Source organism: Malurus melanocephalus, unplaced genomic scaffold (genome assembly GCF_030028575.1).
Source record: "Malurus melanocephalus ecotype Western Australia unplaced genomic scaffold, MMel_1.1 scaffold_245, whole genome shotgun sequence".
NCBI classification, from domain to species: Eukaryota; Metazoa; Chordata; class Aves; order Passeriformes; family Maluridae; genus Malurus; species Malurus melanocephalus.
This window is the reverse complement of record NW_026623477.1, coordinates 700244-717881: the sequence shown is the minus strand read 5'-3', so window position 1 is coordinate 717881 and position 17638 is coordinate 700244. Positions and strand designations below refer to the sequence as shown.

The 17638-nt window shown below is 40.9% G+C and overlaps 1 protein-coding gene across 4 annotated transcripts in view; it reads right to left on the bottom strand.

Annotated features, from left to right (window-relative positions):
* ATXN7 (ataxin 7) overlaps positions 1 to 17638 on the bottom strand; it is an 82238-nt gene that overhangs the window by 52213 nt on the left and 12387 nt on the right. For 2 of the 4 annotated variants that reach the window (XM_057375327.1, XM_057375330.1), the window contains exons 1-3: positions 3526 to 3788; positions 3131 to 3385; positions 2529 to 2597 (exon numbers count right to left, since the gene is read on the bottom strand). In XM_057375327.1, coding sequence (XP_057231310.1) covers positions 2529 to 2597; positions 3131 to 3374 — 313 coding nt within the window. In that variant the 5' untranslated portion in view covers positions 3375 to 3385; positions 3526 to 3788. Of the gene's footprint in view, positions 1 to 2528; positions 2598 to 3130; positions 3386 to 3525; positions 3789 to 11437; positions 11531 to 17638 lie in introns of those variants that run through there. The other 2 variants (XM_057375328.1, XM_057375329.1) reach the window with 2 other exon arrangements.

Sequence of the window (17638 nt, the reverse complement as noted above, 5' to 3'; positions counted from 1 at the left end):
ATCCTGCCTCTCTCCACTGCTTGCAAATGTTGCTCTGGAATTACACAGTTACATCCTCCTTTGTTGCTTCAAAAGAAATAACATGCATCATTCTTTTCCTTTAAAGTTTAACAAAAGGAGAAGCTGGCAATGTTAAACCCCTTTTTTAATACAGTGTTACAACAAGAGGAACACTCACTCTTCATTCAGAAGACTCAGTCAGAGACTCAAATGCCTGCGAGGCTGAAATCCACTTCTCGCCACCAGGCACCCTGAGGATGAGGCCATTCCCACCAGGAGACACAGAGAAACAGCGTGTGGGAAAARAAACAACTACCACCCATACCCCAGTGGGTACGCAGGCCAGTGGGAGATTGACAATTGTTAAATAAAGAAAATGGTTCTTGCTTTTGAACCCAATTCTAATATGTGGGCTGTAAAGTCATGTTCCTTCCTTAGCTCCCTCTCCAGGCCATGAATATTTAATTCTTTTATGCAAACTGGAAGAGTTGCAATGCAAGGTTAAATTAGCCTAAATAACCTTGAAATCCTTTTGTGAAGTTGGGCCTCAGAGTCAACTTCTAATCCATAGAGAAATAACTTTCTTACACAAGGAGCTCTGTTTTACTTGTATTTAAAATATTGTGTGGCAGCACAAGTCTGGAGGTTAGAGTGGATTAGACAAAATTTATACTTTTGATTCACCTTTCTATGTTAAGAACTAAGGTTTAGGCAGTCCAATTATTTAGTAAATGTTTGTTCCTCAATTTTGAATGCAAAATTCTTCCTGGGAAAAGGAATCAATTACAGTATTTTCAAAGTTTTATTTGGTAACACAACATATATATATGCTGGCATGTTTTGCTGCTCCTCTAGTTCCTTAAGGTAATTTAAACTTAATTAATACTACTTTAGCTCTATCCTGCAGTAGGCCAAGCTCCCTACAGACCAGCTACAGGTATATGCCAAGTCAGTGTCCTTTTCATATGTCATAAACCAACCAAAATAAATAGACTTCTGGAATTCTGACAGGATTACTAAGTTTCACTTTTAATTCTCAAAGTATTTTATGAACTTCCTTCAACTCATAACCCTACAAATSATTCACATGGTTGGAGTCAGTGCAGAAATGCTGTGTCTCAGTGATCAGCCCGTGCAAAAACAGTTTCATGATCCCTCTCCAGAGGGAAAAAAATAGGATAGATTATTCTTTGCCCTGCCAGCTAATCTTCAGAATCTGGAAACCTTAGATGCTTGCATTTTAAGAGGTAGAAATAAGAGCAAATGTTTGAAAATCCTTATTGGTAAAATCTTTACTAGGATAATGCGCGTGTTTATTGTTGTAAATGCTGTTTTAGCACTTGAATGATTTGCCTACTCAGAAAAATGAATTACATACCCAGCACTATTAGATTGGAACTAGGCAATGAAGTAATAAAGTGATTTTTCAAGTGCCTAAGAACCTACAAATACACTTAAGAAGATGGCAAAATGACACAAGTGAATCTGAATGCTGCAGCACAGCTGCCCATTGCATCTTTCTTCCATGCCATTGACCACTGTGGAATTAGSAACATTAGGAATTAGCAACATTAGGAATTCTACAAAAAAAAGCCATTTTGATTCAGCCTCAATATGGATCACTGCCTCCCAATCCTACTAGCCCATGCCACTTCACTTTAGGTTTCATTGCTGCTTGCAGCTCATGAGTTGGTAAGTGGTGAATCAGATCATCTCCTAAAGTCCCTGAAGTTCTGCCTCCTGTGACTGTAAACCATGTTTACAAACTCAGTCKTCCATTTCTAACAACATGAAATAAATGATAAACTGCTCTAGTATTTTAAACAGGTGGGCCTGTTCTCTAGCACACATCTCAGATAGTTGGAGGGAACCAAGTACCAATATCAAAACAGGCTCTAAAACTTTCTCTGTTATAAAACAATCGTTAAACTGGAAAAAGCAAACAAAAATTAACAGCACAAATCAGACTCATCACTCCCTATTTTTCACTGCCTGTTAGAAAGTAACCAAAAATCTATAGCTTTCATYCATCATCTGCTTACAACTCCAAGTAGCATTGTTACTCTTGCAACAAACTAGGCCTTAATGGGCTTTTGCTAATCACAGGTGAAAGGTCACTCTCATTTAGCAGARCACCAAGCAATAAACATAACACATTGACATGACAGGGTAAGGGATTGGTATTGAAATACTGACAGGGATTATACCAAGAAAAAAAAAATATTGTAACTCAAGAGATGTTATCASTGCTGATCACAGAGCTTCCTTAGCACTATTTATAGTCTAAAGAAAAAAAAAATCTATGTAGAAACAGTTAAGACAGTCTGTGCCCTTACTCGTAGTTTTCAGAATATGTATTAATTTGCAAACAATGCTAATAGCACCAGCCACTGACAGGGCATCTATCCTAAATCCAAACCAATAGGAAACTCTGATTCTTTCTCTTTCCCATGCTTKACCCTCTCCTAAATAGTTATCAGCAGGAAAACTTCTCCATGCACTTTTCTTCAAGAATAAATTGCACTCACCTTCTCGGCAAAGTCGCATTGCTTCTCGGTTTCTTCCGTATTCCTTGAAACTTTCTTCTAATGCTGTTCCTAAAATCAGAAAGCCACAAGTCTCAATCCATGGAGAAGTCAGAGGATAGGGCTGATCCCCCGCTCCTGACCTGGAGCCCATTCCTCTCCGTGGGCACAGGCAGGGACACGGCAGTAAATACGGGAGCAGAGGGACCGAGGTCTCCCGGCCCCCGGAGCGGGGGAACGCTGTCAGCGGCGGGGATGCCCCACCTGCGGAGGGAGCTCCCCGCCCCACGCCGCGGCTGAATCGAGGGCAGGAGGTGCCGGGCTCCGGGGACCGGCTCCGACCTCCTCGCACCGTGTCCCGGATTACAGGAACTGGGGCAGGCGCTGCCCGCTCCGCGCCGCTCCCGAGCCCGGCCGGGGGCGCGCACCGGACAACGAACTCGGCCGCGAATGCTGGCGGGGGGGGAAACGGACCCAACCTCCCCGCCGGGCCCGGCACCCCGCCGTGCCGTCCCGGGGCCGCGCCCGGGGCACCCGCAGCCCCGCGGGGTGCGCTGGGGAGGAGCGGGGCGGGGGGATCGAGGGGGGGGAAGGCGGCCACTCACCGTCGTTCCCGTGAAGTTTAGCAGCATCGACCCAGTGGCTCCAGGGCTGCCCCAGCATCGCCTCGGGGCTGGGCAGGGACCTGCGCTCCCCGACGGCCGCCATTGCCGCTGCGGTGGCGGCGGGGCCGGCGCCGCTCCCGCCTCCTCCGCCTCCTCCCTCGCCGTGGCGGGGCCGCCGCTGCCGCTGCCTGGCGGCCGCGCCGCGCTGCTCCCTCCTGACGTCACCCGCGGCCCGCGCCGACATTCTTTCCGCTGCTACAATGTAACGAGAAAAGTCAGCGGCCGCTTAAGGTGGCGCCGCGCTCTTAAGGCAGCGCCGCGGCGCTGTCAGCCCGCCCGCTCGCTCTGCTTCCTCCCCGTGGGGAACCTGCGGCCCTGCGGCGGCGCCGACTCACCTCTGCGGCGGCCCGGGGGGCAGCGCCCGGGTGCCCATTATTGTGCGGGGAGCGCTGCCTTCCTCTTCACCGTGTAGGTGAGGCGCGCTTGTGTTCGCGCTAACAAAGCGGCGGAAGGGAGCGGGGGCGGGCAGGGTTACGCCGCCTGCTAGGCGTACCTCAGCTCCATGGGCCGCCTCGCTACCTCCGCASCGCGGCCCCGCGACCCTACAAAAACAACGGCCGCATCACAACCCCGCCTGGCACCCGCTGCCCCGGCGAGGGGGGCGGACCGGAGAGCGTCGCGGCGGGCGGAGCCGGGCGGGTGCGCCCCGCCCTCATCGCCGGTCCACCTTAAACCCGGCGCCTCCTTAAAGGCAGCGGCTAGCAGGAAACTCGCTCCGGGCGGGCGCGTCCTCCCCCCCGCTCCCTCCCTTCCATCCCTTCCCTTCCATCCCCTCCCTCCCCTTCCATCCCCTCCCTCCCCTTCCATCCCCTCCCTCCCCTTCCATCCCCTCCCTCCGCTTCTCGCCCGGGGCGGCCATCCGACCCCGCGCACAGGGGGGACACCGAGCGGGTTTCCTGTGCGCTGCTGCCCTCGTTACACCAGTAACCTGTCTCCCAGGGGGAGGGTCTTGTCATTGTCATTCCACATTTCTTTTTTAAATAGATTTTTTTCCCTGCCTAAACTTTGCGATGACGTCGAGCCGTGTTAAAAGCGAGGATTAAAGGATGCTGTCGTACCTGATAACTCTTAGTAACAAAGTTTAAGCTTTGCAAAATCAAGTTATTTGATAAAAAAAGAATCTGGGTTTAAAATTCATTAACTACAGGGTTTTCTCTCCACTCGAATGTTTAAGTACCAATGTCAAATTAAACTGACAGACCACGATCTGTAAAGATTYCTGGCCACACCTGATGCCATTGTCAGTAACAATATCCTAAAAGAACAGATAAAAATAYATAAATCTGAGGCGCTGCCTCCTCTACAGGTACTCAAGAGCACAGGACTGACACCATCAGTGAAACTGCTCACAGATCTCAGTCACGTATTTGCAAAGCCACACAGCAGAAATCTGAACTGTAAATAAATTTGTGCAACCTGCAGAGGTGCATATRCATGCAGGCTTAGCTAATTTTCATTTTCTGTTTTCATCTGAAGTGTGGAACTACACAAGGKAGAGACATTTCTTTCTAAATTTATGCATATAAAAGATCTATAAATCCAAGCTCATCACACCATAGTCATATGGGATCGGATAGGCTGTAATTATAAGAACAGCTTCAGTGTTCCACCCAACTGATAATTTATGTCACACTCAGAATGTATCTCGTAAAACTGCAGATCTAATACAAAACAGCTAGTGTGATTTTTCTCTCCCCCCGATCACTGTAAGTCTATCTTAACTCCTTCATAAAAGGCCAATGCCATAAAATTTAGATAAAGAGAGCAACAATGACTTCTACGGCAGACATTTGTAGCAGGCTTAATTATCAAAGGCCATCAGATCTTGAGCTGGGCCCTGATGTTTCAGACAGTTCCAGTGGCTCTTCGCTGCCCTGTASCTTCCCAAAACGCTTCATCTTAGTCTGAGCATGAGTAAAGGTGTTCATGGAACCAGAGTCTAGAGATACATGATGAATGGAGGGCATTATTGTTTGATTGATTATCAAATAGCATACTTCATAATACAGAAAAYGACTTATAATTAAAGTTAAGAACATACTGGAAGAAAAGTGTCTGTCATTTCTGAACTGTTTCTAAACAAAAACTCAGGGGTTTTTTTTGTGGTGTAGAAGCCAGATAGGAAAAAAAAACCTGTATGATTTCTTTCAAGCTTAGTTCTTCAACTGCGGTTCACAAATGGAGTCTAAGAGGGCATCTGTAGCTGAATTCACACTCCAGCTGTAGGATAAAGCAAGTTACAGACAGTTCTATACTCTCTGYGTCAAATATTCTCATTTATATTAAAAATTTTGTTCATGCAGCTCTTCTTTGTCCTGGAGTAAGCTGTCAGAAAGCTGCCTCAACTGTAGTTTGGAAAAGAAAGCTTGGTATGTCCAAGTGTCCATCAAATTCCTAAAGGTTTTTTCTATCRTTTACTTTACATAAATCAGAAAACAAATATAGTGATGAGTGACCAAACAGAACCATAGAACACCATCACCTATCCTTTAACAGTGACAGAGTCAACCACAGCAGATTAATGTTCACACATCACACAATTCTTTTCTTTAAACATTACCAATGTATTTGTGTCAAATTATGCAAAAAGTAAAATGGCTTAATTTGGCTAAATTACATCAATTAACTAACTATTTTAACAAGCCAATAGATTATCAACTTCTTAGTCTCTAAAGTTGACACTCATCAAGTTACTCAGAAGTGCCTCTTGCTTCAGAAGTGCCWGTCACACAGGTAAAAGCACATGCCACTGTTATTTCATACAGCTTTGATTATCCCCTTTATGGCTCTCCTCTGCTCTTTCAATCTGGCTGTTGCATTTTTTCCCCTCCCTCTTTCACAGCTTTTCTTCTTTCCCTATATATTCCCACTCAAGATCTAATTCTGCAGTCTGGGCCTCAGGCTGTCCTTTAGTAAACCTTCCGCTGCTGAAATATTTTCTCACTGTGCCGTGAGTACATCAGTATTCCAGCAGAGGGAGGGAAGTGGCAGCAGAAGGATCAGTTCATCAGTTCAGTGCACAAGACCGATTAGTCAGACAGCAGGAATAGGGGCAGATGAAAAACTAATTTTACAAGGACTGGAAGTGGCGAGAAYTTTCTTTTCCCACAGAGTCATCAGGCTGAACACATTGTTTGGATTCTTTAAAGCACATAGCTCCATTTTCTTACATTGTTTCTGTAATGCTTGACATGGATGCATTGATTATTTCAGGCAGAAATAGGGAAACCCCCGAAAATCCATCATGTTAGGAGGAGATCAGAATTGAAAACACATGTACAAGATGTAGACTTTAACAGAGGTGACTGTTACAAATCTGAGACATCCAGTTAGAGGTGCAGTCATCCAAAGCTCCCTTGGTGGTCAGCAGAGAGTAAAGGATACTTTCGGGATCAGTTTGGTCCCTCCTGGTGCAAAACATTATTTGAAGAAGCCCTTCTCTTCCCACTGACCATAGAAGTAGCCATGGATGTCCATGCACRTAAATTAGGCACCTGCATTAGACATCCAGAATTAAGGGGGAGTGTATCTAAGGCAGGAGCAGGAGAACACTTGAGTGTGRAAAACTGCCAAGAAGCCAATGCTTCTCTTTAAGAGAACAAAAAGGAGCTTGGAAATGCCACTGGTTCTAAGGACTTATCTGTGGAAGAAAAACAGCCCGAGCAGTAGCAGTGGGACTGAGGCAATGAGTGAAAAACCATAAACTGCTCATACCTGTGAATGAGAACAGGTATTCMGAGAACAGAGAGAAAACACAAGAAGGAGTTAAGTTAAGCTCAGAGAGAAAGTGAAGAAGGAAAAATATGAGGCAGAAAAACAGCAGAAAACAGTGGATGATGTAGAGAAAACAGCCAAATAATGATGTGAACAAAGCATAAACAAACAAAACATATAACACAGCCTGCAAAAGGAAAGAAAGGAGACAAAACCAGGAAACAAAACACACAGAAAAGGAAAATCTCCAGTTCTAAAGTTCGTTAAATAGATTTAACAATATATTAAACATGGCTGGTGACACTAYGATTAGATGTATGCCTACAARCAGCATGCAACTGCTGMAAACTGCAGCGGATGGTCATTTGGTGGCATGCCACGGCAGGCATTTTTTCACCTGTACCAGCAGGTTTCATTCTTTTGCCAGGTGGTCCGGGAAAGCCGTTCAAACAGGGAACACCTACTTCAGCTGTTCAGTTAGAATCTGTATGACAGCCTCCGTATAGGACCTGAGATATGACAACTCTTAACTGGAATGAAAAAGGAAGGATGAATCTGCAGCCAAACTCTTTTAAGAGCAGAAGTACAATGATACAATTCACCGATGATTTTCCTCAATGGAAGTGAAAGGATGTGAGAGTTGAAGTGCAAARGGAGAGACAGGGAGAATCCACGGGGGTGTCACTTTATCAGTACTCAGAAGAAAGGAAAACAGTGAATTCACAAAAGGYCTGTCAAGGAGAAGCTCTGAGGGGCACTATGGCCCTAAATGAAATCAAGTAAGTTAATTCTAGTCAAAAGGTATGAAATGATCAARAAGGGCTTAAAAACTAATAACAAACATTATTATTGAAGACTTGTTGGTAGATGGATTTCAGGATAAAGTGACAACTCAAGCAGCTGATATGCTGAAGTCCTGACCCTCCCATCAGCTCATGCTGACAGCACTGGAACAGGGAGCACATTCTGTGCATTTTAAATAAAATATATCCCCAGTATGAGAAGTATAAGACTATAATTGGGCAAGTATGGAAGCAAGAGATAAAAGTTCACATAAATCAGAACACCCAGATGAAGACAGAACTAGCCAGCCATAACAGGCCATTTAATTTAAGGTCCATTTTGGAAAAATACTAATATGCTAAGAAAACCACATTATGTAGTGTAGTTCACTCTGACCTCCACGAAATCAAGTAACTTCTCCCTTTATAACTACACACAGGATTGTGATCCTGCATAATAATACTAATCATAAGCAGCACASAATAAAAAATTATATAAGAAATCATGCCAGTCTATCATCTTTTTTTCCCACAGATCCTGGGAACAGGTTGATGTGTATAATTTTATTTATGAATAACACTTCAAAGGTGAAGCTGGAGATGCTCAGAAATGCTGAAATACAGCTGCTTTAAATAACAGAATATAAATTACTGTGCATACCCTACTATTAACCACCTGTACTAGGGGAAAGAGCAATATTGTTGAGATTAGAAGGCTAATTTAAGGTATCTTTTTCTGGGAAGGAAGAACTGGGGAATGGAGGCTAATAAATACACCAGCACAGAGTTCTGCATTAGAATGACAATGCAACAGATGCCCCTCTATATTTATCCAAACATCACAATAACACTTTTACACMCAAATTATAAGCCATTGTCATTGCCACACATTAATAATCCAGCAAAACATTACAACCACTTCCTTCTTTAGTTAGCGTTCAAGTATGTCTGCAAGAATTGATGATACAGTGATCTAAAGCWGAATAACAAATAGAGGAGCACAGATCTTTGCCCTGTTTAATGTCACCGCACATTGTCAATTCTTGAAGAGACATTCACAGAGAAAACACTCTGTAGTGATACAAAGTTTCCAAGTGTTAAAGGTAAATAGGTAAAACTACACAAAATTCATCCAGTTAATGATCTGGAAATCAAATTAATGTTTACTAATTTTACATAAGGTATTGAAATCACCTTTTGAATTTGGAAATGTTAAAACCATTTTGGCAATCTAACTGTGCAGATGAATCATTTTAATCAGAGGAATCATAAACAGGTATGACCTTTTAGATTCTCATTTATACACAGAGAATATGATATTACAGCTTAGAATTACTAAAGCACACAGCTGTTCAGGCCAATTGTAACAAAACATTAGTGCTGAATTTCCAGTTATTGAAACCAAAGCACTTGATGGGGACAATTTGGTACTACTGATCTTCTGCTGGAACCTAATTACCCTGCAAGGTTTAATAACCCTGCCTGGTCTCTCGCCAGTTTAAGACTCTGGGTCCAAGCACAGCTTACAGCACTTCATTTTCTTGAGAACACAGCCATGCTACYTATGATGGGAAGCTGCTGAGGCCCCACATTCTCAGGTGTCTGTCATACTTCTAACGTCAAATCAAGCATCCTAAGAATACTGGCACAAGGAAATTAAATTTAAATTTTCTTTTCACATATGAATGYTGYCTGMTGATRCTTTCCTGATGCTACCTGCTCTGACCACATGCTTAGCAAGTTAATAACAAAMTAACACACAAACTGGACATGGGCAGGTCTGTGGGACTTGACAAAATGCATGCAAGGGTGCTAAGAGAGTTTGGAAGGTCATAGATGGAGACTATGAGATTGCTGGCAAACTGGCTAAACTGCTGTGCTCAAGAGGTGGGAATGGCTCAAATCCAAATGGCAATCAGTCACAGAGCTCCCTGGGGAACTGGGCTCAACCCTATATCATATCTTTTAGAATTAACTGGGTGATTGGAATAAATGCATCGTCAAGTCTGCAGATGACACAAAAAGTTGGAAGACCAAGATCCACCCAAAGTATCCCTAAGTACAGAGACTGTGAGAGGCTGGAAGACTGAGATGTTTCAAGAAACACATTAAAAATCTGGACAGGGTGCAGCAGAGAGCCAACAAAGTCATTAGAAGGTTGGAAAACTTTGGGAAAAAATTAGAAAGAATTGGGTTTGTTCAGCCTAAAGAAGAGAAGGTTCAGGTGAGTTGTAATCACAGTGCTCCAAGGCATAAAATATAATTATAAAGAAGATGGAGGAAACTCTCTTCACAAGGAACACAGTGACAGGGCAAGRGACAACAGGCACAAGCTGCTTCAGAAGTTCTGTACAGATGCAACAAAAAATATTGACTGTGAGGATAATTAAATATCAGAACAGGCTGCCCAGAGAAATGCTGAACTTTCTCTCGCCAAAAATATTTAGCCCTCAGACTGCCCAGACCTCAGATAACCTGTCTTAAACAGAAGGCTGGACCAGATGATGTCCAGAGGATTGTTCCAATCTAGACTTTCCTAGGATTATATGAAAGCCTGATAGATGTTGTGGCCCTTTCAGTGATGAGTAGCAAGGAAATAGRAAAGAACAAAGCCAGTTTTTGCAACCCCAACACTCTGAGTTCACTAAGAAAGCCACCTCTCAGGGTGCTGGAAAACACAGRAAAGCATTTTGCTATAAAAACTTCAGGTATTACAGCTTCCAGCATTAAATATTGCAAGATCCAGACTAACAAACATTCCTCAGTGCTCTTGAGCCCAAGTTAACTCTGCCACTTAAATAAGATAAGTTCTGTAGGCCAGATCCATGCTAAYTGTAATGTCTCTCTGTTGCAATCTATTTTAAAATATAGTTAAAAGTGATTTGCACAGCAAATACTGGCCAAGTTGTAATAGCCTGGATTTTTCATGTCTGTGCATAACAGTGAAGTTGTGTTTTTTTCTTTTTTTCTTTTTTTTTTTTAATGGAGTTAAGCAAAAAAAATACAGAATGGTGAAATCCATGTGATGATAAAGAGTAGAGATAAATGTAAGGGAAACAGAGAAAGAAACAGATAATCTTTCAATGAATTAGCAGTACCTGATAAAATAATCTGCACTAGCAGCCCTTCAGACAAAATTTCAATTATCATAATTTTCTTTTTTTTCTAACATTCTGCCATGAACACTAGTCATGCAGAATAAACCCACTGTGTTAGGCAACTGTACAGTCTTATCTCAGATTACAATTCTACTTTCTGAACTTGTAAGATAACAGGACTGATGCAGCTGGTAGGCCATGGCATATGCCAGAGCCTTACAGACTTCAAATGCTTTAACATATCATGGAAATGGGGAAATAGACACAAATAAATATTMAAAAAATGAAGTCTACTTCTAAAATACAAAAAGTAAATAAAGTATTGATTCTAGTATATTCCCTACCTGCCACAACTTAATTTTCCAAATCACTTCACCTAATTGATTGAAAGATATAATTCAGCTTAGCTTTATCTTTTTAAGTTTGGCAGGTGCTTGYCAGGTTGAACTCCTTTCAGGCTGACTGTAAGGTCACTTAATTTCTCACTGAAACATACATTAAACATCTGCATTTTTAAAGTCTCCCCACTGCATCTGGTAACACTTCAGACTTGCTTTGCAACCCTGCTAATATCCTGTTCTCTACGCTTCTCACATCTAAAGCGTGAGGATCTTATGCTTAAGGAAAGTATTTGGGTAAGCATGTCACAGTACCTTGAAATTATGGTGAATCGCTGGGTTGATTTATCAATTGATCTTCATCTGTTCAGATTTTGGAAGCTTTTCCTAACTTGTACCTGATTAATTCTGAAAGAAAAGAAAAAGAGTACAGCACTAAGACATTCGAAACCTCAGCTCCATTTTCTAATGATAAATGTATCTATTTAAAAACTAATACGAAGCATTTTATCAATTTTACAAACACAATTTCTGCAATGGATTTCAAATTGAAAGGTAAGCAGGGAGCTGTTATGGTCTCTTCTGTACAGAGCAGCTCTTTAAACGGCAGCCTGACATTACCAGAAAGGTATGCATTGGATGAAACCTCAATCTTCAGCCCAGTTACTGCACTTGCATCGGCTCTTACTGACCAGATTCCCAAGCAGATGGTTGTGTCTGTATCACAAGCTGGAAACACGACAGTTGCTGGGTTTTCTGCACAGGATTTTTCTCAAATACAGCACGACTCCAAGAACAGGGGCTCTYGGGATGCAGCTATTGGTGGCGTTGCCACTGTGCCACTGAACGTGGAGAGCTAAAAACGATCCCTCACGTAATCAACATCAGGGACTATCACTGAGCCCCCACGGAGAATTTAGAGACATGTACAGATTGAGACCTCCCCACAAAAAGGACCCTTATCATTTCAAGCTTAGGTTTTTYAAATCCTTTCATTCAATGCTTATAAACTTGTTTATATAAACTAAACTTAAGCCCAGTTTGCTTTGGTTCAGCATAAATCAATGCCTAACTGGTGAAAGCTAAACCAAAGCCCTGTTAAAACTTAGAAAAAAGTTCAACTATTCTCATGCACAGATTATATTTCAATTAATTGATTTTATAAGTGATTTGAAATTAAACTGGTGATTTCTTTTCATCACTAAAAAGACATTAAGATACATTTTAATAAGCCAACATAGCACTAAGACTGGATGACACTTCAGAGAAAACTATGTTTTTCACCTTGAAGGACTAAAGTCCTGACAAGAGGAATGCAGTCCAAGAGGGCATCCACTGTCCCCCAGGCTGTAGGGCTCTGCTCCAATGGAAGGTGCAGAATGAAGCTTTTCTTGGCTTTTGGCTGCTCCTCTGGGAAAATGTCTGCCAACTAAGTTTGTATCTTTTTATGCACTGAGGATAAACCCATTTTTCATCTTTTCATTTAAACTGCAGCTTAGCAGCTAACACTCCCTTGACTGAGATCACCTAGAGATGCATTTACTATTTCTAAGATCGACTCTGCTCAGTGACGTAACTGATCCTAAGAAGCACATCCTCACCTGATTATTTATATTCTAGTTACTGCATAAAATCCAAATTTTTCTTGTTTTCAATGGGCAAGACTTTAGAGCACGTCCGTTTCAAGTATTTCAAGCAAGTATTATTCTTTTCTTTCCTCTGCAGGCACTGTTTTGCTTTATGCCTAACAGAAGTGATCCTTAGCAAATTTCTACACTAAACAGAAGTCTCAGAAAAGGCTTTTTTTCCTTCTTACACGTAAAAATCTCACTGAATACTACAATATAAAACTGATTAGGAAAATGCAATGCAGTGTTTGTCAAAAATCCTTTTTGTCCTTTGTTAGTTTAGGACAGGAGACTCTGAATTGATATGGACCATCCCCTTCCCAGAAGATCATTCAATGTTTAGCCCCAAAGCCCYAATCCCTTCGGGCATGACCTCCCWGCTGTGGAAGTAATTCACTCCTCCMTCTCTACCCCAATTTCTTTAGGGGATATGAGAGCTTTACATGCAAAATGCTCTTTCTTTTATCTTGATGTAAACATTACTTTTTACATAAAACACAAGTTCTGTTGCTTCATGCAAAAATGAAAACAAAAACTATAAAGCAGAAGACATCTCCAAAGACTTACAATCCAAAAAGAGAGTAGTACGGAAATGGACCAAATAAGGGTGAAGGAAGGATCAGCAAAAATTTTATTCCTGTATATGAGAGATCAGAGCATACCATGTCACCACCTGTGAATTTTGCTGTAGGGATTACACCTGCAGTTGAGCTTGAAGGAAGTTGAAAGAGTAAGTTTCAAAAGAGTAAACTGACAGCTTAAGGACCCTTTAAAAGAGAACTCTTGCTCTGGATAATGGGGGGCAGAGAACAGGAATGGTTCTTGCTGAGAATTTACAGCAGGTCGATTACAAGCACAACTGTCAGCAGAGAGTGATGCAAGGAACTGATGGGATGATTGAGAACAAGCTGGGTGGAGCTCTCTCCTTGGTACCCTGGAAATCGAAGAGCTAGTTGAAAGGTGGAAAAAGATAGAAATAGCCAAAGCAGCAGTTGAGGAAAATGGAAAAAGGCCTGCATTTCCAAACCAGTGAAGCACTATGTCACTCTCATTGACAGACTATCAAAGAAACTTGGATGAAATTCCTATTTAATACTTTGAGGAGTTACTGATAYGCAAGACAGGAAACCACAGCCTGGCAGAGCAAAAGCTATACTCAGTCAAAACTGTATCTACAGATTATACGTAATATAGGCACAGTTRCAATTACAAATGCATATTATCCATTTAAGGGGAAACACATTTACATGAAAATTGTAATTGCAAATCAACWCATTAAAATAAAGAAAATGGAAATGTATGTGATAGAGCATCCCTGACTTCTGAAAGCATCAAAACTAWTGCCTCAGCTATCCAATTGGGGTCCTTTTTCTTTTCAGATGCAACAAAAATGCAACAAAGGATGTGCCTAAATTTTGGAACAWTCTTTACCCCATGTAATCTACTAAATATTCAAATCTAAGATAAAATACAAAGGCTATATTTACATAAACAAAGATGTGGCCGTGCAGGGTATAATCATGCCTAGCACTGAGCTTCATTTACACACTTTCTAAGTCTGGGGATAACCTCCTGAGGTTTCATTCTGCCCTTTGGGGAGGCAGGAGCAGGAGGAAGCAAAGATGGGCAGCTGGATGCCAGGGACTCTGGTATGGGCAGCTCAGGGGAAAATCCCAGCAGTGCCCAGGTTAATCCCAGCTGTGCTGGAGACTGACTCTGAACCCACCAACCACAGAGTCTCAGAGGGCCAAAGATGGTATCAGACCCACCAATTGCACAATTGGCCCTGTTAGTACCTCCAGGAGACACAATTCTTCACGCCTTCACAGACAGAAGAAAAAATACCAGCTCCATGCTTCAAACAGAGATTAAATACCAAACTTCTGTAAACACCAATTAAAAAATTGCAGCTTCTCAAGATTTCACGTATTTCCTATGTATACCAAAAGGAAGTGTTTCTTGGAATTAYCTAAATATTTACCATCATTTGTGCAAACACAAGTGCAACAGAATATTTGGTGCAAAATATAATAATGATACAAGTTATTTTGATACAAATTCAAACATGCATAGGTATCTTAATTAATAATGAGAAGGATCAAACTTTAATAACTCATATTTTAGTTGCTATATAACTTATATCTTCATCAAAGGAGAAGCAATAACACCTTTTGGATAATTCTAAATAAATTGATCAAAAATTACAAAATAATTACGCACAGTAAAGTGCACTTGACGGGTCTTAACTTTGACTACTATAATTTTCCTTTGTGTAATGGCAACAGGAAAAGACTAGCTTTCATTACCTTCCTCAACAAATCATGTCATCACTGGTTTTATTTTTATCTTCCAACAATTCCTGTTTTAACTTAGAAATCTTCCTCAGCAGTAAGATTAACAAAGTCATTAGAAGCCTTTGCATATTCCACTTCAACAGTTTAAGTAAAGCCACACAAAGCATTGAACAGAAAGGTAAAAAACATACTCTGTTTCAGAAATAATGCAAGATTTTCTATAAGCAAGTATTTTGTCTTGTATTTCAAAACACCAACATCTTGCAGTATGATTTATGCCACTGTTTATTTGAAAGTTTAATCCATAAAATACATTACCTTACTGCAGCAAACTAAGATAAATATAAGTTGAAATTATATTTATAGATTCCTTTGACAATGGTATTTATACATGTCTGTAGAGAGGAAAAATACATGTTCTGCATTTTTARTCACAGGAATATTAAATACCAACTACAACTGGTATTACATTAGAAACAAACAATAAAAGCCTTACACTGTACATCAGGATTTTCCATTTTTAAAATGAAAAAAAAACCTGATTGGATCATTTAAGGGTGCATGAACTAAAACAATAACAAAGCAAAAAACTAAGAAGAATATACAAACATATAATTTAAACACACTTTTAAAGGCAGAAAGGCACAGCTAATCAAGGCAATTGAGAGTACATGATTAATATGATTTGCAAAATTTATTACTGAGCTTCTCTGTTAAAGGTAACATTATTCAAACAACACYGTCACAGTTATTGCAGATTAAGGATTTCAAATTAGCTCCTTGTGTATATCATTATTTTGAGTGGCTGCATTTTATCTGTCTAATTTTAAATTACTGCAGGCAGATGAAAGTCATCCTAAAATCTGACTCATAATTCAGGTACCATACCACTAACCTTAAGAGATGCTGGTTCCTACACAGGAACAACACTATTTTCAATGTAAACAAAGGACACTGGCATGCACCCCAGGCTAAGGATGTCAGCATTTTTCAAACACCTTTCTGACTGTTCCATTTTATGGTGATGCAATATGACCTACATTTTCAACRGCCAAAGAGACAGAGAGATRGAAAGGGAGGAGATAGAGAAAATAAAGACAGACAGAYCTTTGCTGTCCTTATCCTCCACCAACTACAGCTTGAACTGTCCCTCATGGGGATGGTARTGGGCAAGAATAAAAGCAGAATAACCTTATCGTAAATTCTGAATGARAAGCTGAAAGACAAGCAAGCGTAAGAAATAGCAAATTTTTTCCTACAATCCTGTGAACAAGTACATAGTGRCACCCTCAACAGGAAAGAACAGTAGAATCAATAATTTTATAATCAGTTGCCAGAACAAAGCTGCCTGCAATACAGATGCTTATTTTTACCACCTTGTATTTCCTCTCATGGTCCTACCACTTCATTTCCATGTATTCCCTTAAGATCTCAAAACGAAACACAAAATAATCCACATCATTATCATCAGTTTTACAGACAGAGGAAYTGAGGAAGCAGGAGTGATTTGCCTACAGTTATATAGCAGGCCCAAGGCAGGCTTGGGAACACAAAGCATCACTCTTCATTATCTCTGTCCTCTGCAATCTATTAGGGSCTGTGATACCTGTCACCCTAATATATAATCTTGACATAATACCAGAATTATCTCTATCTTGTATTTCTTGCACATGAACTTCACACAGAAATCTGTACTAAATTACTCCCTAACTCTCAGAAACCATTCCCTCACAGATGATGATCCACATTTCTCAAACTGGTTCTGGAAATGCATTTGCCTGAACTGTAAAACTCGACTCTGGAAATGTTAAYGGTCTTTTTCATTACAAACGTGAAAATATAGACCTAATTAAATCTTTGGCTGGGGTTTTTTKGTGGTTTGTTTTCTGTTTTATTCTTCTGCAGCTAAAGAATGTTTCTTTTCAAAAATTTGTCATTTTCCACAGTTAAAACTAGTATGTTAAGAAATGAAAAGCTTGTTGCTAGGTTTGCATAAAGCAAAAATCAATCTTTTGGGTTTTGGTTACTCCTTTTTAGTGCAAAAATATCCTGCAGAATATCTGCAAAGCACTTAGAGGATCAGAGTCCCTTTACTAGAGCTAGTAGTCAATACAGTATGCAAAGTAACAGTAAATAATTTCTTTACCTTTAAAATAGAACGCCAAAACATGATCTTAGGTATACCTCCAGAACTACTCCAGATCTTTCCAAAGACTTTCTTGGGATTTGCACATAGGTAAACAAGACTGTAATCTGGCACTGCATTTGAAACCAGAGATCAATAAAATGTATAGATTAATCCTGGATTTGAACTGTGATTTATATTATAACAGTAACTTTCTTATCAAGCAGCATTCATCTTAGGAAGTGCAATCAGCCCAACACAGCAAGGGGTGAGAAACTGTTGCTCATTTGCTTGAGTGCTGCCACCTTTTTCAAAGCAACTTTCTATCAAACAGTTTAGCAGYGAGGAGTTAGGGAAGGAAACAGCACCTGTATCAAGAGAGGCAGAGAAAAACCTTCAAGCCATCCTACTTTAAAGAGCAGAGATTGAGTGGAGAAACAAGTGAAAGATTGCTAACAAGTRTGAAGGA